Source organism: Molossus molossus, unplaced genomic scaffold (genome assembly GCF_014108415.1).
Source record: "Molossus molossus isolate mMolMol1 unplaced genomic scaffold, mMolMol1.p scaffold_m16_p_19, whole genome shotgun sequence".
NCBI classification, from domain to species: Eukaryota; Metazoa; Chordata; class Mammalia; order Chiroptera; family Molossidae; genus Molossus; species Molossus molossus.
Genome location: NW_023425354.1, coordinates 1393095 through 1420878, shown reverse-complemented (window position 1 = coordinate 1420878; position 27784 = coordinate 1393095). Strand labels below are relative to the sequence as shown.

The following is a 27784-nucleotide window of genomic DNA, read 5'->3' as shown; positions in this document are numbered from 1 at the left end:
CCGGGGGGACAGGGAGAGGCTGTCCCAGCGGGCCTGTGCCAGGGCTCAGCCGCGTGGGGGACAGCATCCTGCAGCGCGCCACAGGGGCGGCGAGGCGGGTGTGCGAGGGCCCCACCACGGGCACCCCCTAGACTCAGTCCGACGTGGAGGCCAGGGCAGACAGGGCAGCTGTAGGGTGGGACCAGCCGGGCCGGGCTGTCCCGGAGGAGTCCGGCCCTGGGGCAGCACCGGCTGGCGTGCCCGGCCGCTCCACTGTCCAGGGTGCCGGCTGCACGGGCACTGAGGTGCTGGAAGCTGCTGCCCACCACTGCCAGGACTCGTCACCACGCAGTCCCCTCTCACTCTGGGTCACCATCCTCGCCGCCTGGACCAGGCCCAGCGGCGGCTTCGAGGGGCTGGACCTCACGCTTCTTTACAGCTGACCCCCGCACTTCCTGCAGGGCCTGGCAGAGAGGAGGCACCACAGCTCAGGAGGATGCTGAGGACAACCAGAGCCCCGCCCCCAGGACGCCCACCTGGCCCTGATCCCTGGCCTAGGGCCACTGAGCAGCTGGGGCTGCTGCCCTCAGCCCCTTCACTGTCTGCCTGTCTCGGTGGGGGCTCCACCCAGTCCTCGTCCCACCGACGCCCAGACCCAGGCCAGGGCCTGCAAGCCCAACACAGCTCGACAGGCCCGCGAGGTGGGGAAACAGGCCTGGGCTGGCAAGCGTCCTGCACTGGCCTCCAGATGACCTGCTCGTTTGTTCAGAGGTCCATTCAGGACATACTGTGTCCAGGGACAGGCCATGGTCAGCGGGGGAAGGGCTGGGTCTGGCCCACACGACATGACCAGGAGGCGTTTGAGAGGAGGGGTTTTAGGTGAGCAAGCAGAACTGGCAAGAACTTGCCAGGGGGGGCAACCTGGCACGGATGGGCCCGCCTGGCCTGAGGCTGGCAGAGCAGCGGGCATGGAGGGGGGAGGACGGGGTCCCTGAGCCACTGCCACTGGGCCCGCAGGGAGGGCGGGGCGGTGGAGGGGACCGGCCGGCAGGCTGGGGGAGGTTCTCGGAGGAGGGGCTGCAAGGACAGGCCGAGAGCAGGGCGGGGGCGCTCAGGGTCCAGCTGTCCCTCTGAAAAAGCCAGAAGAGGGCCTGAGGCCAGGCAGCCCCCGTCTCGGCCCAGAAGACAGGGCGGCAAAGCAGACGCTGTGCGACGTTCCGAGTCCCCCGCCTGAGCCTCAGTTTCCCCGTCTGAAAACCCCTGAACAAAGTAAGCGCAAGGCCCGGGCCCCCAGTGGGCGCCCCTCCTGGCCGCCCCTTCATTGCCCGACCCGGCCCCTCCCGCCAGCCCCGCCGCAGCCTCACCTCCCACGGAGCCGGCGTCCGAGTCGGAGACGTGCGTGATGGAGAAGCGGGACGCGGGCGCGGGCGAGACGGTGAAGCGCGAGAAGGGGCCCGGCGCGGCCGGCTTGGGGGGCGCGGCGGGGGCGGCCAGGGCGGGCTCCCCGGCCGGCGTCAGCGGGAAGCCGTCGCCCCACTGGAACCCTCCGCCTGCGAACCGGCCCACGGTCACGCGCGTCCTTGGTCGGTCACAGGCCCGCCCCGCACGACGCCCCGCCCACCCGCGCGACGCCCCGCCCACCAGCAGGACCTAGGACCCCACAGGCCCCGCCCACCCCGCAGGCCCCGCCCCTGCTCACCCTCTTCGACCGTCGAGCCATCGGAGGCGCCTTCCGCCCGTCGCAGCCGGCAGGGGGCGCTGGGGGAGCTGGGGCTGCCCGGCAGGAACGCGGGGGGCGGCTCCTTGGCCCCCGGGAAGGGTTCCCCGAGCTCCCGGGTGGGGCTCTCCTGGAGGGTCAGGGCAGCACGTGACTCCAGCGGTCAGCACGGCCGCGCCCACCGACTTCGTCCCGCCGGGGACCCCCACCTGCGCGCAGAGCCCGGCGCCAGCCCACCTGGTCGAAGAGGTAGACGGTGACGTCGTCGAAGAAGGACACGGCTTTCTTCTTGCGCTCCAGGTCCTCGCGGAAGGCCTCGGACAGCAGGCTGGGCATCTTGAGCAGGCTCCGCAGGCTGCGCGCGCTCTGGCTCTCGGCCACCACCACGGGCACCGGCGGCGCCTCCTCCTCGCTCTCCTCGCTCGGCTCCTGGACGCTGTAGCAGCGGAGCTCCTCGTCCGACTCGTCGCTGTCTTCGCTGTCCTCCTCCTCCTCCTCTGGCCGGCCCTCCGGGGCTGCGGGGAGTCCGGGCAGAGACAGGCAGAGGGGGGCTCTGGGGGCGCCCTGGCCCCCTGTCCGTTCTTGCAGGGTCGACAGCAGCCCCCGGGCCTCCTGGAGCTCGGGGCGGTGGCTCTCTGAGTCCTGCGGCACTGGGGTCAGCAGGAAAATCTTGGCCCGCCCCGGGCTGGGCACTGGCGGCACCTGGGCTGGGCTTTGGGCCCCGGGAGGCTCCCACCTGGGGCCAGTGAGGCAGGCGCTTGGCCCAGGGGAAGAGTCCTCACCCGGTGGCGGTGGGGTCACCTCCCTGGGGCCAGGGCTCTGTGCCGCCCCAGGCACCCCAGACTCAGAAGTAGGCTGTGCAGGCCGCAGCCCCGGGCTCTGTGGGCTCCGTGGACTCTCCAGATCCGGCTCTGGCCCAGGGCCCAGGACACCCCCTCTCTTCTCGGGGCCCAAGGGGGGCTCGGGCTCGGTATCCAGGTCTGAGAAGTAGGCTGAGTCGCGGTAGGGGTTCTTCTCGCTGAGGCCGCTGAGGGAGGCCGGGAGCTGAGTCTCTGCCCCAGGGCGCTCACCCTCTGAGGCGAGCTCCCCAAAAGCCTCAGGCTCACATGGCTCGTGCGCCTCCTTGATCACAAACTCGGGGGATTCGTAGTTCTCTGTGTCATAGCCGCTGTCCAGGGCTCGGGGCTGCCCTCCAGAGGTGCCAACAGCTGATGGGCTGAAGACCTCACAGCCACCATCGCTGGCCGAGGACGGGATGTCCAGCGAGTCCAGGGAGTCGGGGGTTCCCACTTGCTTCTGCAGGGAGCGGAAGGCCGGCATCACGTCCAGTTTCTCCGCCTGCAGGCCTTCACTGGACAAGTCCGTGAAAACACCGGAAGTGGCCTCGGTGGTGTCCTCGTCCTCACTGCCTGGCACCTCCAGCTCCGGGGAGCTGCTGCCGCTGTCCGACATTTGGACCGGCTCGGTGGCAGCTGCCTGGCTGCTGGCAGGCGTGGGTGAGGCAGGCATGGGTGAGGCAGCAGGAGCACAGGCCTCCTCCGTGGGAAGCAGGGCTCCCTCTTGGGACGGGCTTGGGATGGACGGAAGGGGCAGATGGGGTCCAGCAGAGTCCTCAGCCTCCTCGGCAAACCTGGGCTCTGTCTGGGGGCTGTTGCCCCCATTCATGGCTGCCTCTGTCCAGGGGGATGTGACTAGCCTGGTGACAGGTGCCAAGCCCTCAGCAGGACACAGCTGGGGGAGGTCAAGGCAGCAGCCCAGCTCCTGGCCAAAGGAGGCCCCCTCTGGCCCATGGAGAGGTTCTCTGGGGTCTTCTGGGGCCAGGGGGTGGCCCAGCTCAGGGACAGTCCATAGGGTCTGCTTCCTGCCAGGGCAGCAGTCCGTGTGGCCGTCGTCCGTGTGGCCGCCTGTGTAGCCTGGGTCCCAGGATTCCGGTGCTCGGCTGCCACTGTTGTTGTTGGCTGACACATTGGAGCTCCAATGTCTGTGCTGGGGGGCCCTGCGCGCCTCGGCCTCCCCCAGCTCCTCCCTGCCCGGGGACAGTCGGGCCCCTGAAGTTCCAGAAGGGGACATTCCCAGCGGGTCCTCAAAGAAGGGCGGGCAGAAAGTGGCCACACCACAGTCAGCATCCTCCACTCCGGGCTCCAGCAGCATCAGGCCGCTGGGCGAGGGTGAGGGCGAGGGCGAGTGGGAAGGGCAGAGCAGGTCCTGGGGGCGGCTCCTGCACGGGTCGTGGTAGCAGTGGCCCCACGGGCCACCCGTGGACGGCGCCTGGCCCAGCAGCGGCTCCATAGCCAACGAGGCTGCGGCTCCAACGTCTGAGTCGTCGTGATCATCGCCCTTGGAGCCTGGGACCGCGGCACCAGGGCTCGGGGCGCAGCCAGCGCAGTCGAGGTCGTGGCCGGCGGCGGGCGTGGGCTCCTCCAGGCGGATGAAGTACTCGCTACCCACGGAGGGGCTGTGCGCGCTGAGCACCGGCACGACGCCCGGGGGCGCGCCGTCGGGGGCGCAGAGCTCCTGCAGACGCGCGGGGCAGCCCGGGCTCGGCACGCCCCCTGGCGGCGTGAAGGCGTCGGCGCCGTGGCCCACCTCCCACTTGTACTCGAAGTTGAGGCCGCGGCTCGTCTCGGTCACCGTCAGCACGTCGTCGCCGTCCGCGTGGAAGCCGTCGCCGGCAAACTGCTCCAGCAGCGGGAAGGACGAGGCGGCGGCAAGCTCGCCCGGGCCACCCAGTGCCAGGCCCGCTGCCCCCGGGCCGGGGCCCGCGCCACCCCCACCAGGCCTCAGGGAGCGCCAGCGCTGCTCGAACTCCTCCTCCGCCTCCGTGGCGCCCTGGACGCACAGGTAGGACAGCAGCAGGTGCACCTCCTCGGCGGTGGGCCGCTGCTCCGGCTGCAGCCAGCAGAACTGCATCACCTCGTACCTGCAGGGCGGAGGCCCCGGGCTCAGTCCTGCCCACCGGGCCTTCCCGTCCCCTGAGCCCTTCAGGAGTGAGCCCACCTGCCCTCAGAGTAAGGCTCCGGGGTCCCCTCCTCACGCCCCAAATCCCCGAGGGCAGTTAAAGGAATCTCCCGTTTAATTAAAAGAAAACTGCCCGGCAGTGTGGCGCAGTGGCTCGAGCCCCATCCCATGAACTGAGAGGCCTCACTGAGTCCAGGTGAAGGCAGGTGCCTGGGTGGCCGTTGTGCGCTCTATCCCCAGTAGGGGGCGCAGGAGGCAGCCACTCCTCTTTCTCTCTTGCTTCCTCTCTCTCTAAAGTCAGTAACCTTGGAGGTGGTGTGCAGTTTGGGAACCAACAATGGGCAGGGCACAGTCAGTGCACTTTCCCGCCATCATCACCATCCTGCCTGCAGGCCAGTCTGTGCTTTGGGTAAAGAGTCCATCGCCGCCTGGCTGGTGAGGCTCAGTGGCTGAGCGTCGACCCTGCACCAAGAGGTCGCTGGCTCGATTCCTGGTCAGGGCACATGCCCAGGCTGTGGGCCAGATCCCCAGTGGGGGGCACGCAGGAGGCGGCCAATCCATGTTCTCTCCCACCGATGTTTCTATCTCTCTCCCTCTCCATTCCTCTCTCTCTCAAATCAATAAAGAAAAAAATTTATTAAAAAATGAGTCCATTGCCCTTTGGGTACAGAGTGGGGCCCAGAGGTCACTGTTGGTCAGACGGGAGCCAGGATGAGCTGTAACCCAGATGGTAGGAGCTGCTGCTTCTCTGGGGACTCAGAGCACCCCCTTTGTCTCCGACTTCCTGCTAGGGATACCCCCGTCCCAGCCTGGTGTCGCTGGGCCCTCACCAGCGGTCGGCCAGGGTCAGCTGCAGCTGGGGCTTGGGCAGCTTGAGCTGCTGCTCCCGGACGGCGTAGGCCAGCACCTGCCGGTCGGAGTGGTGGGGGTAGGGCTGCGCACCCAGCTCGAAGAGCTCCCAGATGGTCACGCCCAGGGACCTGCGGGGGGGCAGCCATCAGAGGAGCCACCAAGGGGCAGTTTCTGTCATCACAGCAGCTCCTCGGGGATGCCCCTCCCAGAGGGCCTTCCTGCAGGAAACGGGCAGGACGTGCCACCAGCAGGCCCACGCCTGTGCCCGAGGTGCCTCAGCAAATAAGAGCCAGCCTGGCCCCAAAGGGACTCAAGTCCACTCGTGTGTCTGTGCACTCTTCCCCTTTCCACGGTGAAGACCAGACAGCACCAGCTCCCGGTCCTGCCCGTCACTAGCGGAGGCTGGAAGGACAGACTGTGCCAAGACTGAGCGAGGGGCGAGTCTAGGGCTACCTCAGGTCAGCGTGCACGGCCCAGGGACCATGCCTGCCTGGCAGAAGGCAGCCGGGTTCCTTCCAATGGGTGATGGCTTCACCCAGCTCCTTGGGGCCCTGGCTGTCCGGAGGCCGGACACGAGGGACAAAGGGAGTTGGCAGGGGAGAAGTCACAATGGCCTTGGCCAGAACCATCCAGAGGGCCCAGTCAGTGTGTCGTGGGCGGGCAGGCAGGAGGGGTCAGCTGGATGGAGAGGTGAGGACCAGAGAGGGAACGGAGCATCTACGGGGGGCCGCAGCCCAGTGGCTGGGGGGCCTGTGGCAAGCTCGGGAAGGGGGTTGGTCCACGGATCCAGGCTCCAAGGGTTAATCAGCGTAGAGGGGAGGCCAGACTGGGAGGAGGAGGGTTGCGGAGGCTGGTGAAGACCAGGGGCGGCCTCTCGCCTTCCGGAGGCTGCAGGGCTGGGTCTGAATGCCCACTCTGTGCCCAGCTTGGAGCCTCCAGGCTGCCGTCACGGGAGACCCCAGCCCCACCTGTCCTGCACGGGAACAGAGGCCACATGCCCCCCTGTTGTCTCTCAGTCCCGCCTGTTGTCACTCCCAGAGGGTTCTCCAACCTGACATCTGCAGGCCTGGGCTCAGTGGGCCCCGGAGGGACGCGACTTCCTCCACAGCCAGCCCAGGGCGCCTGTCACCTCACCTGGGGCCAGGTGAGGCCACCGCCCACAGGGCGATGAGGCCAGACACACGAACACGTCTTCACGCCCACGTCCCCTCAGCACGGAAGCGGTGGGTGGCCCCGGGCACGGGCAGGGCGCCGGGACCCGCACTCACCACACGTTGCCGGCCTTGGTCTGGCCCGCCACCAGCAAGTTGCAGTGCACCTCGTCCACCAGCTCGGGCGCGAGCCAGCGCAGCGGCACCCACAGCTGGTCCGCGGTCACGAAGTAGTCCTCCTGCGGGCACGCCAACAGTGTCAGCCCGCCCGGCGGGGCCCCGGCCCTGCCCCCCTGCCCCCACTCACCCTGTATTTGCCGTGAGACAGGCCGTAGTCCCCGACCTTCACCGTCAGGTCGGCCGTGAGCAGGCAGTTCCTCAGGGCCAGGTCGCTGGGGGCGGGAAGGCGGGGTCAGCTGGCTGTGCCAGGCCGGGGCTCCCAGGCCACCGAGGGGGCTGCACCGCTTGTCACCAAGGGTGCCCTGGCCCAGCTCCGTGTCGGGCGGGAAGAGACGTCCCAGAGGCTGCCCCCGCCCCTGCCCAGAGCCCACACCCCTTGCCCAGCACTGGGCACTGCGGAAGGTCCCCACGGACAGGGCCTCAAACATCACAACGCAGATGAAGAAAACATCTGGCGAGATCTAGAACATGCTCGGCCTCCGTGAAGGCATGGCCCCAGCCGACACCCCCACTGCTTCTCAGACCCCAGTCTGCCGACCAGCCTCGTGCCCGGGGCAGCCAGCTTAGGGGCTCTGTGGGTCTCTCTCCCACCCACCACACCATCACCCTCAGCTCCATCATCGGGGAAACTGAGGTCCCAAGTACCCCAGGGGGCCCTGCCCTGCCGACATGGGGCCCAGGGCCGGGCGTGGGCGTGGAGTGCCCGCCTGTGGCAGCACAGTGACCCCCGCCCCACCCCCGCCCAGCGGCTGGCCTCGGCCTCTGGCACCTCCCCTGCCTGCCCGGGGTGCTGGGCACGGCACTGGGTGTCGTGGGCGGCCACGGCCAGGCGGGGCGCGTGGCACGGGCGTGGGCACGGCGGCAGACGGGAGGCTGGCAGCTGCCCTCTTCAACAAAATCACTGATGCTGGAGTTGCGTGGTCATCACTCAGCACCAGGATGTTGTTGGGGAGGACGGCCCGTGGCGTCCAAGGCTGGCGGGGCCGTGTCCATCGCCACGTCGTCAGGCGTGTCCCCCACACGGGCCGCCCTGGCCCCTCCTTCCGACTCAGGGGCCAGGGTGGGGAGCAGGACAAAGCCACACACCCCCCGGGTGGCGCTGGCCGCTCCGGGACAGGGCACGGGGCTCGGGCTCCAGTGTCCCACCCCGCCAGGGCGTGTGGGCGCGGCACGGAACCATCCGGCAGAGCAGGTGTCTGCCCGCCTGCCTGGCGCTTTTTGCTCGGTCACTTTGCACGTGCTCCCGGGGCGGGGTGAACGCGGCCCACACACAGGCCGGCGGGGCTCCCGGGGACCCAGGGCTGCGGCCCCAGCACCGCCTCACCTGTGCACGTAGTCATGCCGATGCAGGTGCAGAACGCCGCAGGCCACCTCGCAGGCCATGCGCTGCAGGGTCAGGGGGTCAGGCGCCATGGACTCCGCCACCCGGCAGCTCCTCAGGTAGCCCTTGAGGTCCCCCTGCCAAGAGGGCCAGCGCTGTCACCTGCCGGTGGGGACCCGGTGCCTGGGCCAGCCAGGGCCCTGCTCACAGGCACCCAGCCAGCAGCCACTGCGCTGCCCGGGCCGGCCCTGTGGCACCTGCTGCAGGCAGGGGTCACTTCCTCCAAACAGCCCTGGGGGCAGGAAGGCCACATTCTGGTATAGACCACGGAGCCCCCTGGTGGGCAGCAGACAGGCCACAGGGCTGCCGCTGAGCCAGCATAGAACCAGGGCAGGCGTCCAGTGGGCCAGGCAACGCCCTGACCTGCCGACCCCACCCAGCTCCAGGGAGGCCCAGCTCTCCTGGGACGCCCCAAGGTCAGGGCTCCGGCCAGGTGTCCAGGAAGCAGTGACCTGTGGGCTTCTGCCCGGGCACCTCCCTGTGGCGGGCGGCTGAGCCCCATGCTGCAGCTGGGCAGGCCGAGGGCCCAGAGGCAGTTGGCAATTGCCTTCCACCCCAACCTCGCTTTAGAGACCCACGAGTGGGGAGAGGGGTCCCCAGCCCAGCGAAGCCCTCTCTGTGGGGACTCTGCCTGTGCAGAGGGCAGCAGGCGGGCGGGCGGGAGGACTCACCATGGGGCAGAACTCCATCACCAGCAGGTACGGGGTCACCTCGGCGCACTGGGCCAGGCACTGGAGCAGGTTGCTGTGCTGCAGAACCCTGCAGGAGCCAACAGGCTGCCCTCCTGCCTCCCACGCAGGGCAGGAGGGGGCGGGCAGACAGGGCGGGGGGCTGGGAGGGGGGACAGCACAGGGCTCGCCTTGGAGTACGGCCGGCCCGTGCAGCCCCCACCGCCTCCAGCGCACCTGTGGGGGGCCACCCACCTGTAGGGCTGCGCCTCCTCCAGGAACTGCATCTGCTCGTGCACACCCGCACTGGCCTTCAGCTCCTTCACCACCACCTGGGTGCTGCTGATGCCTGAGTTCACCTCCCCCAGGAACACCTGCGGGGGCAGCACCACCCTCCCTGGACGGGCTTTCTGTGCCTCGCTGTGCACCTTGAAAGATGGGTCTGAACCCCTCCCAGGGGCCCTCCTGTCTGTTCTCAGCGCTCTCCGGGGGTGGGGGCGCCGCAGTGAGTAAGAGGGACCTGACTGTCCACCCAGGCTCCCTGTCCCTGCCCCCAGGCACCGCCCAGGACCCCACAGAAGGGACTGCAGACCCCGAGCTCCCAGGAAGGGGCCCAGCCGGGTGGGGACCTAGAGAGAGGGGACCCCAGGGCTGCGACAGCTCCCAGGAAAAGCAATCTCCACCCGCCCCCTCCACCTCCAGGCCAGAGGGGCCCACGATACCAACCCCTCCCCACCCCGGGGTCAGCAGCTCACCTTCCCGAACCAGCCGTGGCCGATCTCCTCCAGGTACAGGAGGCTGTGCCGGCCCAGGTCTGCCGACTTGAGCAGCTGCACTGTGGAGGGGCAGGGCGGGCTCAGGGACCTCCACCACTGCCCCGTCCTCCCTCACCTGCCCTCAGGAGCTGCCCTCTCGGCCTGGTCTGAGGAGCCACACCTGGGGGCTGCCATCAGGAGCCGGACACAGGCCACCCAGGGGAGCCACGGACCTGCAGGATGGGTCTGGGCATCTCCCTGGATGGGCCTGGCAGGCTGGCCCCTCGCCTTGTGGACGAGTGGGCTGGGGGCAGCAGGGCCTGGAGCTGGACTGGAGCTCGGGCAGTGCGGGCCTGCAGTGTGGCTGGGCTGAGGCCGCGGGGAGGAGGGCACTGGGCCGATCCGTCCCCTCACCCCTGCCACAGGCTGGCATTCCAGCGCCAGGCCCACCAAAGGCTCCTTTGTTGAGGGCCGCTTGGCACAGCCCCGCACGGGACACACTGGCCCATTCTCCGGCGGGCCAGCTGGGTGAGGTCAGCAGGGGGAAGGGGAGGTGCCCGGGCTGCAGAGGCCACTCACGCTCTCCTGTGCCCAAGGGATTCCCCGAATTCTGCTCCCACGCCAACTGCCCAGAGGGCCGGGGAATGTTGACCTTGACGCTGAGCAGAACTCAGGGTGGGGGTCCTACTGGTTCTGAGTCCCAGGGCTCCTCCCCCTGAGCCCCAGCCTGCTGGTGCCCCGCTGGCCTGGGGTCTCCCGGAGCAGGCTCAGTGGTCCTGACCGTGGCACCGAGCAGTGATGGAGGGGGGAGCATGCAACTGTCCCCAATGGGAAGGTTGCCGTCTCAGCTGCAGGAGGCATGCAGGCCAGGGACGGGGTGCTGGGGTCCACCTGAGGGGCAGTGCCACAGCCGGGCCAGGGAGCCTGGAGCCTGGACCTGGCTATACTGTCCACCCTGCCGCCCGGGTTCTTAACCCTCGACCTCCAGGTGGACTACCCTCCAGCATCACCTGAAATCTCCCCCTCCTGGAACTGGGACCCGGAAAACAGGCCAGAGCTGAAAAATGGAGCTCGCTCCGCTGGGCTTCTATCCTCCCTCGCTCTTGGGGACACACACAGCCCCCCGGGACCGCAAGGAGCCGTGTGCCGTGTAGGCCCTGACGTCGACTGTTTTTCGTGTTTGTGGGTGTTTGGTGTTGCAACCGCCTGACTTCAGCTCCGACTGCCTGGGCGTCCACGCCGACAAAGGCCACCTCAAATGACCGCGTGGCCGGCCTCCCAGCGAGAGCCCCCCCCACGGAGGCCACTGTGTTCCGGACAGAATCCTGGTTGTTTGCAGGAGCTGACCACTTGGCCACTGGGTGTTTTTCTCTTCCCACTCTCGTGTTTTAAATTCCCATTCGAAAGAGAGCCCCTGCCCCCCACCCCAACGAAAGCAGCCCAGGTGGTGTGCATGCTCTCTGTGAGCGCGCCGTGGCCCGGCGGCTGTGACCTGCCGGTTCTGTGAGCGCACCGTGGCCTGGTGGCTGTGAGCTCGCCGTGGCCTGGTGGCTGTGAGCGCGCCGTGGCCTGGTGGCTGTGAGCGCGCCGTGGCCCGGTGGCTGTGACCTGCCAGTTCTGTGAGCTCGCCGTGGCCTGGTGGCTGTGAGCTCGCCGTGGCCTGGTGGCTGTGAGCGCGCCGTGGCCTGGTGGCTGTGAGCGCGCCGTGGCCCGGCGGCTGTGACCTGCCGGTTCTGTGAGCTTGCCGTAGCCTGGTGGCTGTGAGCGCGCCGTGGCCTGGTGGCTGTGAGCGCGCCGTGGCCCGGCGGCTGTGACCTGCTGGTTCTGTGAGTGATAACCTGAATATTTTCCACATTTCCTGAAGGGCGCCTCGCAATCTAAGTGAGGCCCACAGGAGCCAGCGTGGAAAGGGGACGGGTCTGGGCAGCTGGCAGGCCCTGGTGAGGCCCCAGCCCTCCCAGCCAGAGCATCACGGCCCTGGAGCTGGGGTTCTCAGAGCACCGGGTCTCAGAGACCCTGGGGAGTCCCAAGCACACTCCCTGGGAGGCGGCAGGCCACGCCTGGGGGCACTGTCCCATGGGTGGCCCTGGTCCCCACCAGCTCCCAGTGGCCCACGTGTCGGTACAGGCTCAGACCCCCACGTCATCCCGGAAGGCTGGGGTCTGCAGCACAGAAGCCCACCTTCAGGGTTTTATGGGGGGTACTCTGAACAGATGCCCTTGGCTCTGTCTACCATGCCTGAAGACGCTGGCAGGGAGGTTGGGCGTGGGGGTGTCACTATGGAGCAAGGGCCCTGGGCCTGGCAGCTACATCTACTCTGGAACCTAGACCGGTGCCTTGGGCCCCCAGCCCATGGGCAGGCTGGGCTCCAGGGCCAGCAGCATCTGCTCAGGGCACCACAGGGCCAGGAACAGAAGCGGGGGGGCAGACCTGCCCCCCACCCCGGGGTCTGAGTGAAAGGGCCATTCACGGGCCGCCCACAGAGGGAGCCCCAAAGAGCCCTCCGCCCTGAGTGGGTGGGCCCTGCCCACTGGGCACAATGGAGCCCATGTTCCTGCATGGCCAGCGGGTGCCGAGGGGAGTTCTGGGGTCAGGCACCCTGGGACAGCAAAGGAGCCCCTCCTCCCAGCACACGGGAGCCGTCCCAGGACCAGAGGGGCGACCCCCGCCCCCAGCCTGCTCACAGCACCTGGCCCCTCGCCTGGCCCCCGGGCTCACTCACCTGACCGGCCTGGCTGCTTGGCCATGGGCAGGGACACCTCGGTGAGCGGCAGGACGTACACGTCGGGGCCGTTCTGAGCAGCGGCTGCCGGGGAGCCCTGGGCCGAGAGGTCGGCTGCGTGCTCTTCCCCCTCGGCATTCTCAAACTCCTGGGCCGGGCGGGCGACATGGCGGCACGGTGAGCTGCGGCTCCGGGGGCAGGCAGGGGGCGCGCAGGACGGGCAGGCTCTGCAAAGCCTCTCTTCCCGGGCCGAGCTCCCACCTCCCCTGAGCTGGAGGGTGAAGCCCCCCCAGCTGGCACCCTCCCCCACCCCTCCCTGCAGACAGCAGAGCCACAGCCCTCCGTCTGCAGGGACACCGGCTGCCCAGCAGGGCCGGGGCTTGTTTTGTGTTGCTCAAGGGTAGGCCATGAGCCCCCCAGCAACCCTCTCCCCGCCCCCCCCGCCCCTCCGACGCTCAGGGAGGACACAGTTGCCTCAGGATCCGGCTGGGGAGTGGACAAGAGCCCCACCACCGCCCCCTGCACCAGCGGACAAGCAACTAAATGCCCACACCTCCCGGACAGGAGCCTTCCTGACTGCCCGGAGCAGGGGGCCCCATCTTCACGCCCAGGCCCAGCACCCCGCCACCTACCACGGCCAGTCTGCCCCTGGACCTTGACCTGGCAGGCGGCGGCTGGGCCGCACCTGCTGGCTGCTATTGGGAAACGCACTGCCGCACCTGTGTGTCACGGGGACCCTCCCCCACGCCCAGAGCCAAAGTCTGGAGTCGTCCTGGGCAGATACTACAAGACTCCTGCTGGCCTCTGACCCGACACACCACTGTCCGAGGGGAAACTGAGGCCCGAGGCCTCAGTGTGGACGAGAGCGGGGCTGGGGGTCAGGAGGCCTGGGCCCCTGGCGCCACCTGCGCTGGGACCTGGGGACCCTCCTTCCCAGGACCTTGACTTTCTCAGTGGCAAGAGAAAGGTCTCTGTGTGACCCCACAGTCTGTCCCCGAGAGGACGGAGCCCCTGAGGGTCGGGGAGGCAGGATTCCCGTTCCCCAGGGCCCGTGAGACCGCCCGGGGCCTGTACCCCAGCTGCACACGCCTCTGTAGAGGGCACCACTGCCCACCCACCCCATCGGGGTCAGGCCCTGGCCCAGCTTTACCTGATGGCGCCACCCGGAGGCCCACCCGAGGGCGCCGGCACAGCGGGCCAGCAGGTAGGGCAGTGTGAACATCTCCGCCCAGCCCCTTCCCCAGCACAGAGCCCGTGGCCGCTGTGCAGGCAGCGCAGCCCCCCCCCCCCAGAGCCGGGGCTGGAATGTTCTGGCACCAAGTCCCAGGAGGTGAGGAGGGCGCCGTAGGAGGGGCCACGCCGGCCTTGTTCAGAGCCGGGTTCTCACAGTAACGGAGGAGAGGCTGACTCACACAACGGCCCTCAAGTCCCACCCCGGGCCTCGCCCCACCCTGCCCCCCAAAACCTCGTAGCTCTGGCCCCAGGGTCTTCCAGGAAAACACCAGCGCTGCCCGGCAGGTCGGGGACGTGGCCCCTCTGCTTAGGCACCCAGCTGGCCGGGCTGCTCCCCGAGCCCTGGCGGGATGGCCGAACGCCCAGCGTGGGCTTTGTGAGAGGCAAGTCCTTGCCCGGCAGGGGCCTGCTCAGCGCCCCCTCGCCCACCGCCTCTCCGAGGGGATATGGGTGGGGGTGCTGCCCCTCTGGAAGGACTGCGGTGTGGTCACTTAGCGTGGACACCGACAGGGGTGCTGTGCCGGCCCCCGACGGCCCCTGCTGACCTCGCAGGCCCAGGAATCTGACCTCCAGCCAGGGCGGGGCTGGGCCGTAGGGGACCGACCACAGCCAGCAGGCTACTTGCTGGGTCAGCAGGAACGTGGCCCACACCGGGCCCCTGGTCGGGGTGCTCGGCCCCAGCTTCCTTCCACCTGGCCTCCCTGCTCAGAGCTGTTGCTGGACATGGAGCCGCGGTGGGGGCAGCCCTGGGGGCCTCGGCCACTGTTCTTAGGAGGGAGCTCGGCCCTGGAATACAGGACGGCGGAGGGTGGCCCTCGGCGGGGGGGAGGGGAGGCTCCATACACGGCCATGCTGGTCCCGCCACCCACGGTGGGCCTGACACCCGCCGCACACTCCCTTTCCCTCCGCGGGCCACTCGCGGGGAATTCCAGCCGGAGAGGTGGTTTGGGTGCTGGGACGCAGGTCTCCCTTCTCACCCCGCCCCTGGAAGTCAGGGCTCTGGGCAGGAGCACCCCCTCCCACACCGGCTCAGGAGCCCCCAGGGGCCCCCTGCAAACCCCTCCTCGCCATCCTGAGGGCCCAGCCTATGCACAGCCCATGGGGCCTGACCCTGGCTGGGCTATGACAGCATGAGGCCATGACCCCACGGAGGGGACCCAGAGGAGGGACTGTGGGATCCCAGGCCGGGGTCTCGTCCAGCCCCCAGGTGGCCCAGGAGATCCCGCCCACAGCCCCTGGGATCCCGGCCTCACCTTGAACCCGATGCCGCCCTTCCTGCAGCACAGGCAGGCGAGCATGAGGGCGATGACAGTGAAGAGGCCCGAGAAGGACACCACCACCACAGCCAGCGAGGACGACCAGGAGAGCTCGCTGAGCGGGGCACCGTCTGCCGAGGGGGACAGCGGTCAGCCTCCTGTGGCACCCACCCAGGTGCTCTCAGGCCAGCCGCACCCCGCCCCAGGCTCCCAGCCCCCACCCAGAGCCCCCCCCCCCGCCCAGAGCCCCGTGCCCAGAGCCCCGCGCTCCCCAGCCCCACACACAGAGCCCCCGCACCCAGAGCCCCCCCACCCAGAGCCCCGCGCCCCGCGCCCCGCACCCAGAGCCCCGCGCTCCCCAGCCCCCCACCCAGAGCCCCCCACCCAGAGCCCCCCCCACCCAGAGCCCCATACCCAGAGCCCCCCCGCTCCCAAGCCCCACACCCAGAGCCCCCGCACCCAGAGCAAGTGGACACACAGGGGCCTGGGCCTGCAGTCCCTCAGCCAGCCACTGGGCGCCGCTCTGGCCTCGCCCGGGGCCATGGGGTGAGCAGAGCGGCCAGAGCCTGCCCACCTCTCCACTGTGGGGGTTCACAGACACCCCTCCACAAAGGCAGGGTCGCGGGGCTGTGGGGACACTCCTCCCTGTCTCCCTGAGACTGGTCACCCCACTCACCCTCTGGAGCCTGTCCCGGGGGCTATGCCAAAGCTCTGGGAAAGTCACTGCAAAGACGGAGACCCCAAGGGGCGGGGGACTCGGCCCCACTAAGTGGGGGCATCGTGGAGCTGGCCGCTGTCCACTGGTCCCATGCCAGGCTCTGGGCAGCCGGGGGTCAGAGCCATGAGAGATAGGGCCTGGCGTCTGAGGCAAGGGGACCCTGCTGTCCCGAGAAGGTGGCACTGTGTTGGCCTGGCATTTCCAAGTCGCCCCTTGCTAGCTGACCGCCACTGGTTAGCTGACCACCACTGGCTTCCACAGCACCTGGTCCACGTGAACCCCCTCATGGCTAACCCTCACTAGGTAGGCAAACTGAGGTACCCAGGACAGCACGACAGGCCCCCAGAGTTAGGGCTCCAAGCTGCCCCCACTCCCCAGCTGAGCCAGGGCTTTGGGGAGGCTCGGCCCTCTGGTGGCCGCAGGATGGCCTGGTGGGGCCACTGAGGTGTCGCCTAGACAGAGGAGGGCCAGCCCCTCCTGTCCTGCCACATGGCACCCCCCTCCCCTTGGGCTTTCTCTGTCAGAGGAGGTTTCCTGCCGGCCCCCAGCTCTCTGCCCACGGAGCACCCCAAGCTCTCAGCTCCCATCAGCTGCCCCCTCCAGACCCCATCTCCTGCCGTCACAGCCCAGTCAGGTCCTCGCTGGCCACCGAGGCACTGTCCCACCTGTCCCATGGTGAGGGCGAAGGAGCCCCCGCCAGTGAGGGGCTCGCCCAAGGCAGCCCAGCTGACCCGACGGCTGCGCTGCGGCTCCTGGGCCCGCAGGCCGTGTGAGCCCGGGGGAGTGAGGCCGGGCTCCCCGCTCAGGCCTGAGTCTGTTCCCCACACCCACTCGCAGGGTAGAGAGGCTGTGCCCCTGTGCACGGAGGGCCAGGAGGGCAAGGTCACGGGCAGGGGAAACCAGCTCAGCCCACACCTGGGGGGAAGCTGTGCACAGGTGACCACACACCGCACTGTCCCCCGGTCCCGGGACCACGAGCAGATGCCCTTACCTGGCCACAGGCAAGGTTTCGGACGTGCGGGTGGCACACACCCTCCGTGGGAGCCCACCTCCGCACGCTCACCCAAATAGCACAGGCGCCCACCCACATCGCGCTCCGGCTCCTGCACCCCCAGGACGCCGCGGCCATGGCAACCGAGGGTGCCGACTCAGCAGCATTCCTGCCCCGCTTCTGCTCCCCCCCCCTCCTGCCACGGAGCTCACGGGCAGGCGCTCTCCTGACCCCTGTCTGAGGAAGACCGCAGACACCCAGCCCACGTCCCGCCACCCCGGGTCCCAGCCTCAGCTTCTGCCCTCGGCCGCCTGGCGGCTGGTCCTGGGTGCGGCCCTCTGTGGCTCTCCTGACCCCCAGCCGGCTCTGGTCTCAGAGCGGGACACTGAGTGGGCCTCCCTGTCACCCAGTATGTGCTGTGGGGGTGGGGAGATGACCAAAGGGGCTCGAAGAGGGGCTTGAACTTCCCCATCTGCACAGCACAACGGTCTCTGGAGCCCACCAGCCCCGGGAGCAGGAGAGACCGCAGCCGCCCCACAGGGTGCTCGGTGACCCGCCCCCGGGTCTCGCCCTCTGACCCCCTCTGAGGAGCTGGCGGATGGGGGACAGAGCCTTTGGGGGCTGGGGAAGAGGGCACTGCTGGGGCCGGGCTTCTTGGAGAAGGAAAAGGAGACTTGTTTCTGCCAGCAGGTGGGGTGAGGGTCAGGTGAGTGGCTGGGGCTGTCACCCCAACTTCCTCGCCCCCTCTGTGACCCTACACAGGTGAGAGAGGCTGAGAGCGGAGAGGAAGGTGCCCCTCCAGCTGCAACACGGCCCCGCCGGCGTCTGTCGGTCAGGCTGCGGGGGACTTGCAGCCAGAAGCAAAGGGCCACAGGAGAGGAGCTGCCGGCAGCGTGGCTCAGTGGCTGAGCCTTGTCCCTGCACCGAGAAGTCGGTTCGGTTCCCAGTCGGGGCACCTGCCCGGGTTGTGGGTCCGACCCCCGTGGGGGCATGCGGGAGGCAGCCGATTGATGTTCTCTCTCATCGATGTTTCTACCTCTCCCCTCCTCTCTCTCCTAAAAAAATAAATGAATGAAAACACGTAACAGGAAAGACGAAGGGGCCACATAACGATGTACATTCAACAAAAGCCCCCGGTGGGAAGCAAAGGACAAACCAGGAAGACCACTGGCAGAAGCTGCGGGCGTCGGGGCTGGGGCGTCGGGGCTGCAGGCGTCAGGGCTGCGGCGTCAGGGCTGCGGGCGTCGGGGCTGCGGGCGTCGGGGCTGCGGGCGTCAGGGCTGCGGGCGTCGGGGCTGCGGCGTCGGGGCTGGGGAGTTGGGGCTGGGGCGTCGGGGCTGCGGGCGTCGGGGCTGCGGCGTCGGGGCTGGGGCGTCGGGCTGGGGCGTCGGGGCTGCGGGCGTCGGGGCTGGGGCGTCGGGGCTGCGGCGTCGGGGCTGGGGCGTCGGGCTGGGGCGTCGGGGCTGCGGGCGTCGGGGCTGCGGCGTCGGGGCTGCGGCGTCGGGGCTGGGGCGTCGGGCTGGGGCGTCAGGGCTGCGGGCGTCGGGGCTGCGGGCTTCAGGGCTGCAGCGTCGGGGCTGCGGGCGTTGGGACTGGGGCGTCGGGGCTGGGGCGTCGGGACTGGGGCGTCAGGGCTGGGGCGTCAGGCTGCGGGCGTCAGGACTGGGGCGTCGGGGCTGCGGGCGTCGGGGCTGCGGGCGTCGGGGCTGGGGCGGGCACACGTCAGCAGTGAGAAAAAAACTGTAAGACCCAAAAACATGTGCCAGGAAACTACAGCGAGTCAGCCCAGCAAGGAGGACACAGTCTGTCTGACCCACAAGAAAACCTGCCGCCTCATCCGGTCAGGGAAACGCAGTTCTGAGCTGGGGGTTCTGGCTGGAGCGGGCGCCAGCCCCTCGGCCCAGGTCAGGGGCCTCGGGAGGCCACTGGGAGCTGCGCACCGGGCCTTGGACACCGGCCGGCTGGCTCTCTGGCCAAGGAGTGCCCGTCTGGGAATCCAACCTGAGAGAGGGCGGCGCACAGACCCAGGGCAGCGCACAGACCCGGGACGGAGTGAAGGGGGTGAGGTCCCCGACCCGCAGACAACGGGCCCTGCGGGCTCGCAGCGCGAGGCTTCCAAGACTGAAACAGCCCAAGGAGGAAGCACTGGAAGAGTTAAATAACAAGGTGGTCAATGTGCCCCAGGAGCCGAACCACGACGGCAGGACGTCCCTCCTGCACGGCTGGCCGGACGCACCGGGGCAGCCACTGTGGAAAAGCGTGGAGGTGCGTCAAAATATTAAAAACAAAGCTGCTGCCCTGGCCGGTGTGGCTCAGTGGTTAGAGCGTCGGCCATCAGACCCGAGAGACCCGGGTTCGGTTCCCGCTGAGGGCACGTACCTCCGTTGCAGTCTGTCCCCGGCCCTGGTTGGGTCGTGCGGGTGGCAGCCACTTGGTGTGTCTCTCGCACGTCAATATTTCTCTCTCTCTCTTCCTCCCACTCTACCTGAAGATAAATGCAAAAAAATAAAATAAATAAAAAAGATGAAATTGTAGCCCTGGCTGGTGTGGCTCAGTGGATAGAGCGTCGGCCCTCACACTAAGGGTCTCGGGTTCAATTCCCGGCTGAGGGCACGTACCTGGGTTGCAGGTTTGATCCCCGGCCCCAGTATCTTGGAAAAATATCCCAGGTGAGGATTAACAACAACAAAAGGAACAAAATTTTACCATTTGCGACGGTCACGGAGGGACCTAGAGGACATTAGGCTAATGAAATAAGGCAGAGAAAGACAAACACCGTAAAATTCCACTTATAGGTGGAATTAAAAAACAAAATCAACTAACAAATAAAACAGACTCATAGACACAGAGAACAGACTGTGGTTGGGGGTGCTGAGGGACCGACCGCACAGAAAAAGGGGAAGGGCACTCAGACGCCATTCGGGGGGGGGGGCAGTCCGTCCCTTCCAGCCTCAACACCCGTGCCTCGGTTTCCCCGCCTGCTGCCCGAAGAAGATGTGAGCAGTGTGTCCCGGTGCCGGGGGCACGTGGAGACAGGAGCCTGACCTGACTGCAGAGAAGCCCGGAACCAGCAGAGAGCCCGCAGGCAGGTCCCGGGGCTGGGGCGAGGGACTGCCGGGGCACAGCGCGTCTTTTGGGGGTGCTGAGCACGTTCTGGGGTAGAGGGGGGTGGCGGTGGCGCTGGCTGTGGCTGCTCGAAGCGTGACGGCGTGGCCACGGGAAGGTGCCCACGCCCACGCCACACAAACGTCACCTCAACCTCACAGATGTTCTGAGCGGTCAGACACCTGCCCAGGCCCTGGAAACTCACCGCAGGCTCCTTCCTGAAGCCGGAGGTCAGGTGAAGAGCAGCCTCTCCCCTCGGGTCAAGGGGGCAGTCCAGGGCCCCTCTGCGTGTGCACCCCACACGCAGCCTGTGCCCACAGCCTCAGGGCCTGCACCTGGCCAGGCAGCTACCCGTCTGCCCTGCCGCCGTGCAGGAGGGGCGTTCTCAGATCCCCCCAAGGCTGAACTGTTTCAAACGCCCCCACCTTGTCACACACCTGCTCCCGGGCTGGCCGCGGCTCTGAGGCCCCGAAGGCTGTCACCCTCCCTCCCGGCCCTGGACAGGCCCCTGGGAGGTGCTTACGCCCATGGCACCAGGCCACCCCGGGGAAGGACACAGAGCGTCCCGCCCAGCCCCCACCAGCCTGTGGGTCCAGTGAGAGCAGCCAGGACGTCGGAGGGCCCCACCCCAGCCTCAGTATTTCTGCCGGCCCACCTGCCCTGCCTCTGGTACCAGCACAGCCCGGGGGGCTCGTGCTCGGGGGTCACCCGCAGGCCTGGGGCGGGGCCTCAGCGGGCGTCTGCGGACAGCTGGCACTGCCCCCACGCCCGTGCCGAGGTGATGCAAACAGGATCTCCTGCAGGAAGGAGCTGTGCAACCCAGCGGGTGCTCGCGAGCTGAGCGCCAGGGCGTGTCGGGAGCCTGAGCAGCCCGTCCGTCCTCTGGCCCCCAGCTGAAGCAAGGGCAGGACTCCGGGGGGACCGGGTGGCAGGAGGGGTGCCCGCGCCCCATGAGCCTGCACAGGCAGACCCAGCGCTGGGCCCTGGAGGGCAGTTTCCCGGCACAGGCTGGCCTGCGCCCTGACGCGGAAGTTTCTTCCAAGAGGAACCGAATGCCCGAGCGGGAGCACAGCGCCCTCTGCCGGCGGCGACGGGGAAGCGGGCTCACGGCGCTGGGTGGCTGGCCGGGTGCCTCCCGGGCAGGCCCAGGCCCAGCCGGTCAGCCTCCTCACCTCGCCCCGCAGATGGCTGTGGTCAGGGGAGGCAGGGCAGGCGCGGAGCCCAAAGCCAGAGCCCGAGCTGCCTGTGAGCGGCCGAGGCTGGGCTGGGAGCGTGGCCAAGGGCACGTGCCCACATGCTTGTGCTCAGACGCCCCACCTCCCCCGGAGTCTCCCAGGACGAAGGCCACATCTGCAGGGTGCCCCCCACCCCAGGAGCTGGACTGCGTCAGCCTCCAGTTCCAGTGGACCCCACACCTCAGCTGTCCTCTGGCTCAGACCACAGCCAGGTGGGGAGACCAAGGTCCACCCTCCCTGCTGCAGAACCGGCTCTAGCAGAGGTGCAGCCAGACCCCAGCTCTGCTCCTGCCCAGGCTCCACCCCCCAGGTGAGAGGGGCTGGAGGACATCTGTGTGGGGAGACTGCGCCCCTGTGCCCGCTGCCCCATGGCCCCTGCCCCCGCTGCACCCACTGCCCCCCTGTGCCCCCGCTGCCCCCTGCCCCCCACCCCCTCTGTGCCCCCTGTACCCCCTGCCCCCGCTGTGCCCACTGCCCCCCCTGTGCCCCCGCTGCCCCCTGCCCCCACTGCCCCCCACTGCCCCACTGCAACCTCTGTGCCCCCTGCACCCCCCACCCCCACTGCCCCCCGTGCCCCCTGTGCCCACTGCCCCCCTGGCCCCCACTGCAAAACCTTCCAAACCTCTTTGCTCTCCTATCAGGGCACTATCTTGCCTATGGAGGATGGAGGGTATGAGGAGGGAGGAGGTGGGGGGCAGGTATGTGGACATCCTGGCCTCCTGGGCATCTGGACCCCAGGTGGGGCAAACAGCGGGCAGAGCAAGGCTGGCTGGGGGAGGGGCTTCAGCACAGATGCCCAGGCCGGGCTCGGCCTCCGCCAGGGGCAGCAGTGTGCCCGCAGCCTAGCGGGAGGACACCAGCCTGCCTGCTTGGAGTGAACCCCATGGAGGCCTGAGCGCCGTCCAGGGCCCTGGGGAGGACCCTTCATCTCCAGGGGCCACAAAGGTTCTCTCAGGGATGCCTGCCTCCTGCCAAATGGTCTCAGGCAGCTCCCAGGGCAAGCAAGACGGCCCCCACCTGTGGCGTGCAGGTAAAAAGGTTAACAGCGGGCTCTGTGAGCGAGATGGAGGAGACAGACAGACAGACAGACAGACGGAGGACGGGAGAGTCTGGGTGTGCGGCGCTGGCCGCCTCCTGCGGCGTAAGCTCCCCCACCGTGGGCCATCGAGAGCCACACCTGGGCACCCACACACCCTTCAGTGACACGTACTGGGCAGGCGCGAGCCCCGGGAAGCACAGACAGGAGCCAAGACGCTCCTGTGGGACCATGGGCTGGGTCCCAGTGTCTGAGTGACCCCACAAACGAGGATAGGCGAAGATTCCCAGTGGCCAGTGAGGGCAGGACAACAAGGACGTCTCTGCGCCCCGGAAAACGGCTCCAATGCGGAGGCACACGTGTCGCGCTGGGGAGGGCCACGTGGGACCGCACAGCCCACGCAAGCGGGCAGAGACCCGGGAGACTGCGGTGCCCAGGGCAGGCGAGTGGGGCAGGGCCGGGGCAGTGCAGGGGAGTGACCCCGAGTGCACGGGCACACAAACACCCTGAAATTCGTGGTGGAGGTGGCCGCACAACTCTGAACAGAGTGGGAGACCCTGAGTGACACGCAAAGCGGATGGGCTGCCCGGGTGTGAATGGGGTCCCAGCGGGGTTCGGGAGGGAGGCTCCCGGCACTGCCCAGAGCAGGCAGAAGGCGACCTCCGTCCCCAGCGCCGCGGAGGACACTCGGCATGGCGAGCGGCCCGCACGGCCACGGACCGCCTGGGCGTCGGCTGAGCGCAGGCAGCAGCCAGACACGCCTCTGTGGGCATCTCTGCACATGCCCTGTGCGCGTTCTGTGTGTTTCTGTGTGCGTTTCTCTGTGTGTTCTGCACATGTTCTGTGTGTTCTACACGTGTTCTGTGTGTTTATGTGTGCATTCTGCATGTGTTGCTGCACATGCTCTACATGTTTCTGTGTTCTGTGAGTGTTCTTTGCATGTTCTCTGTGTGTTCTGCATTTCTACAGGTTTCTGCATGTGTTCGCTGTGTTTCTGCATGTTCTGCGTGTGTTCTGCATGTTCTGCGTGTGTTCTGTGCATGCTCTGCATATGTGCTACATGCCACTGACAGCTGATTCTCTCCGCAGACGCCAGGAAACCCCGGGCCTCGCAGGGGTGAGTCTGAACTGCCGCCCGCCCCACAGGTGCTCACGGCCCCAGGCAGCCAAGGCAGGGGGACCAGCATTTACGAAGTCACCGCATCCCTGTACAAGCGGCCCCTGCCTGGTGTCCCGGCTGGGCCCTGAGGTTGGAGAGTGGCCCCTGCCTGGTGCCCCGGCTGGGCCCTGAGGCGGGACGGTGGCCCCAGCAGGACCAGCTGCAGAATCTGCGGGGGCCCTTGTTCAAAATCATTAAGAATTTTGAGGTGGTGGGAGCAGAGTGTGAACCCTGACAGGACCCTCCCGGGGGCTCCCTCTCCACTGTGAGACTCCCCAAGAGGCAGGCTGGTGACTTCGGCAGAGCCCAGGTCTGGGCCCCGGTTGCCCTGCTCCTGGCTGGGTGCACACAGATGAACAGGTCGTCGCCCAGCCAACACGGCCAGCTGCAGGGCTGCCAGGTGCCAGGTGGCAGGTGGGAGCCTCTCTGTCTCCCCTCAGGAGAAGGGCGCTCCGCACCCTCACCCGGGAGGAGCAAGGCCAGGCTGGCCGCACGCACAGGACACGCAGAACACGCACAGGACACGTGCAGAGATGCCCACAGAAGCATGTCTGGCTGCTGCCTGCGCTCAGCCGACGCCCAGGTGGTCCGTAGCCGTGCGGGCCACTCGCCATGCCGAGTGTCCTCCACGATGCTGGCCACGCCCACTGGGAGAGGTCACCCTGCGGCCTCACCTCGCCCACTCCCGGGCTGCCCAGAACTGGCCACCACACTGGCCCTGCCACACAGCACCGAGGTCACGGGGCTGTGACTGCCAACAAATGCCCCAGAGTCACCGGTGTCCTGGGGAGAGCCCTCTGGATGCTCTCCTGTGCGAACCCCATGGACCCCGGAGCTCACACGCCGCCTGGTCCCCCCAGCACCCTGCCCCGGAGTCCCAGCCACACTTGATTGAGTGCCCAGGGCCAGAGCCTCAGATTCTGCTCCTCCACTCTCAATGTAACCGTCACCATCACTGCCGCCGCTCTGGGGACAGCATAGGACCCTCTGATGGACGGAGTGCTGACTGTGGACAACAGGCCGGGCCGGTGACCCTGTGAGAACCCCTGCCCAGGGCCGGCCTCTGTCTACCCCTGGCTGTTGAGCGAGCACAGAAACAAACGCAGACACAAACACAAGCACCCCTTCCCTCTGCGTTGGGTGGACCCCAGCAGGTCCCCCACGACACCAGCAGACCTCCGAAGAGCCATTGCCTTCCACTTTGGGGACAGAGAAACCACGAAGCCACCGTGGCCTTGTCTCCATGCACCGTCCCCTCCCAAACAGCCATCTCTGTATGCTGAGCATCAAGTTCTCACCAGGCACTTACCACCCCACCCCGAGACCTGGGGGTGGGCATTGCTATCCCATTTTACAGATGAGAAAACTGAGGCTCAGGGAGGTCGGACTGGGCTGTGGGAATTCAGAGGGTGGAGGGCAGGGGACCCCACGTCTCCCCCTCCCCAAGGCCCACATGAGGCTGCCAGGAGCCCTGTGCCCCCCCCAGAGCAGCCCCTCCCGCAGCGGGACAAGCTCCCCCCTTCACTGACCTGCAGAGAGGAGATCATGAAACTGGCACATTATGACTACACTGGCACACGGATCCCCGGCGCCTGCCAGAGGCAGAACTGTGGTTTCTGAGGCGGGGGAGCCCCTGCCCAACATGCCCGGTGCAAGGAGGGGTAACAACGTCACGCGGGGCGGTCAGGGCCCCGCAGGCAGTGTGAGGCAGAGCATGGGGGAGGCCCCCCCAATTCCAGGTCAGTAGTGGCACCCTGCCCCCCTGCCCACAGTCCCAGCAGTAGCAGCCCGGAGGCGAGCCCTCCCAGGAGACACTGCCTGTCCCGAAAGGTGGCCTGGGCCTGGGCTGCTCAACAGGGCCACCTCCACCCCGGCCCTCAGGGCCTCTGCCTGAGCCGCGGCCGGTGGCCTGTGCTCCCGGAGCCCTGAGAGGCGCCTGGGAAGCCGTTTCTGAGAGGGACTCCCACACCCTGCTGCCAGCCCCCCTGCAGGAGCAAATGCCTCCAGGTGGGACCGTGGCCAGGGCCCCGCACATGGCACACGTCGGGCCCTGCTCCGGCGGGGCCGGGAGAGCCCACCAGCGCTTGCCTGCTCCGTCTGACTGACCACCTGTGCCCGAGCCCTAATGCCATGTGCGCGGGAGTTCGGGCCCCTGGGCCACAGTCAGGGCAGGAGTTTGTCTCCCGCTTGGGGAAGGGGCGGAGCTGGCAGGTGACAGGTGCTGGCCCTGGCCCCCTCTGCCAGCCCAGCTGCCCACTGCTGCCAGAGGCCAGGCAACCATGGGTAAACACACCGCCAAGGCCACCAGCCCAGCAGGGGAAGAGGCCTGGCCCCAGGCCCCCTGCAGTCCCTCCAGGTGGACACCACCACTCCAGCCTCCCACCCTCCTGGGGATGTGGGCCCCCACTGAGGCCCACCTCCTGCCCAGAGGGCTCTGTCCTGCAGGCTGGCCGCGGCCCCCACTCCGCACGCAGGCTGCCAGGTAGCAGGCACAGCTCCAGAGCCAGCTCCTCACCTGGAAAGGAGCCTCCCACGCTAGAGCTTAGACCAGTCAGGGGCCCCGGCAGCCTGGGCCCCAGGGGGACACTCCTAGGCCTCCCCAGAGGCCTCAGCCCTGGCCACCCTCTCCTCTGAACCCCTGGGGCAAACGCAGGCCCTTCTGCCCTGGTTACCTGTGCCAGAAACGTCCACAGAGACACAGGGGTGGGGGGCGCACCTCTGGGGCCCACCGGTTGCTGGAGGCCTCGCTGTGCTGGGTGTCAGCCCCAAGGCCTGTCACCCTACACGGATCCCAGGCCGCCAGGGGGTCCTGCCCGCGAGCTGTTCCTCTTTGCGGCTCCACTGGGGCGGGGAAAGGGTTAATTTCCATGCAAAATAGGAACCGGCGGCTCAGGAAGCCTCATGTCCGCAGTGGGGGACGCGGGCGGGCAGGAGGGGCAGGTGTGGGCAGCTCAGGGGCAGAAGGCTGCGAGGGGTGCAGCCAGCAGACTCACCGGGGTCGAAGTGCGAGCTGAAGGCGAAGCTGGGGTTGAAGAAGGACGACGACATGGCCGGGGCCAGCGGCGCGGACACCCCCGGCGGCGCAGCGCTCAGGACGCCCGCGGCCCCGGCCCGCAGCGCGCCATCGCCGGAGGCCGCCCGGTGGCCGCCGCAGGTGCGGAGCGCGCCCAGCGCCCAGCGCCGCGGCCACAGCGGAGGCTGCGGGGTGTGGGGCCGGCGGGAGCGGGCGCCTCCGTCCGGCCGCGCCGCCGCGGGCTCCGGCTGGTGCAGTCCGAAAACACTGGCGGGAGCGCGCGCGCTGGGGGTGGGGGGACTCCCTTTCTTGCTGGGGGGGCACAGAGACGCACGGAGGGGGAACCCGCAGGCCGGGGGGGCAGAGACGCGGGGAGGGGCCCCAGGAGGCCAAGGGGCACGGAGACTGGGGAAGGCGCTGCCGCGTGGGGGGCTGTCACGGAGATGTGCGGAGGGGGGCCTGCGGGCTGGGGGCACTGAGGCACGGGGGACACGGACACCAGGATGAGAGACCCGGAGGGGGGGGGCGGCGCGGCCTGGCTGCTCCGAGACTGGGGAGGGGGCCGGGGACCAGCCGCACGCGCGGGGGTGGGCACCGTGGCTCGCGGGAATAGAGAGCGCGCGCGGGGTGGCCGGGGACGCGCCGGGGCCCACGCGCACGGGTCAGGCCGGCGTGGGGCCTGCACACGCAGGTTCGGAGGCAGCCTGGGTCCGGCCCGGGCCCTTTGGGCGGTGCCCGCGCTGGCGGCCAGGGGGCTGCTTTTGCACACACGGCAGTGCCAGTACCTCGCTGCGACAGCCGTGGGACAGCCGTGGAGAAGGAGCCGCCCCACCCAGAGTGAACAGCCTGGTTCAGGGCAGGCGCAAGGGCGCCGAGCACGAGGGACCGTCCCCTCCCGCCTGCCCTGCCGAGGGACCGTCCTGCCCTGCCGGCCATCTTGCCCCGAGCGGTGGTGGCGAGAGCGCAGCGGGCAGGCCTGGCGCTGGGGGCTGGGGACCAGGGGCCAAGGCCCCTCCCCCACCGTGGGAGCTGGAGTTACAGTGTAGCCGAGATTTAAGTTTTCTGTTACTTGGGTCACTCACTCATTCATCCATCCATTCATTTCTGGCCAGAGGAGCAAAGCCCTTGGGCAGGGCCCCCTGGTAGGGTGGGGAGCAGGGGAAGGGGGCACCTGAGTGCAGTGGGGCCTACCGGGCTGTGGGGAAAACCAGGATCAATGTTACTGGGGGGATGGGGGGGATGGGCAGGGATGGTGAGGATGGGTCAGTCCTTGTGAGAGGGTACCCTTTTCATTCTAAGGTGGCCCTTTGTGGGGCTCTTTTTTTTCAGACATTCGGGGTCCCCTGTTGTGGGTGGCCTCACCGCACCCCAGACCTATGGAGGAGGACCTGGGATCCTTCTCACTGGTCCTGGGTGTGTGGCTGCTGGCCATATTGCTGAGGACGGAGGGCTTGTGGGGGGTGCTCAGATCCCAAGACCTCAGTGGGGTGGACAGCTGAGGGCTGTGATCCGAGTGTCCCCAGTGTGAGGGGACTGTGCCCCAGTAGGGGGTTTCCCCTTCCTGCCCAGGAGGCAAGCCCAAGCCCACATGGAGGACCCTGCCTCTGCCTGTCCAGGAGGGGGCCCCAGACACCCGGACCCCAGAGCAGCCAGGGACACTCCTTGTGGACAGGCA

General features: G+C 68.3%; 2 protein-coding genes across 2 annotated transcripts; both read right to left on the bottom strand.

Annotated features, from left to right (window-relative positions):
• Nucleotides 1-6: 6 nt before the first annotated feature.
• Nucleotides 7-20370, bottom strand: AATK (apoptosis associated tyrosine kinase). Its single transcript, XM_036269830.1, has 14 exons — nt 20322-20370; nt 14850-14983; nt 12364-12511; nt 9642-9721; nt 9142-9260; nt 8890-8977; nt 8162-8295; nt 6965-7049; nt 6775-6896; nt 5485-5634; nt 1934-4616; nt 1679-1826; nt 1344-1529; nt 7-443 (listed from the first exon to the last, which is right to left on the bottom strand). The coding sequence occupies exons 2-14, from the start codon at nt 14892-14894 to the stop codon at nt 403-405; spliced, it is 4029 nt and encodes a 1342-aa protein (XP_036125723.1). The 5' UTR covers nt 14895-14983; nt 20322-20370; the 3' UTR covers nt 7-402.
• Nucleotides 17682-27541, bottom strand: LOC118634012 (extensin-like). The gene is made up of 4 exons (XM_036268318.1): nt 27472-27541; nt 27301-27304; nt 26090-26421; nt 17682-18181 (listed from the first exon to the last, which is right to left on the bottom strand). Exons 1-4 carry the CDS (start codon nt 27539-27541, stop codon nt 17682-17684), a joined length of 906 nt encoding a protein of 301 aa, XP_036124211.1.
• Between the last annotated feature and the right edge of the window lie 243 nt (nt 27542-27784).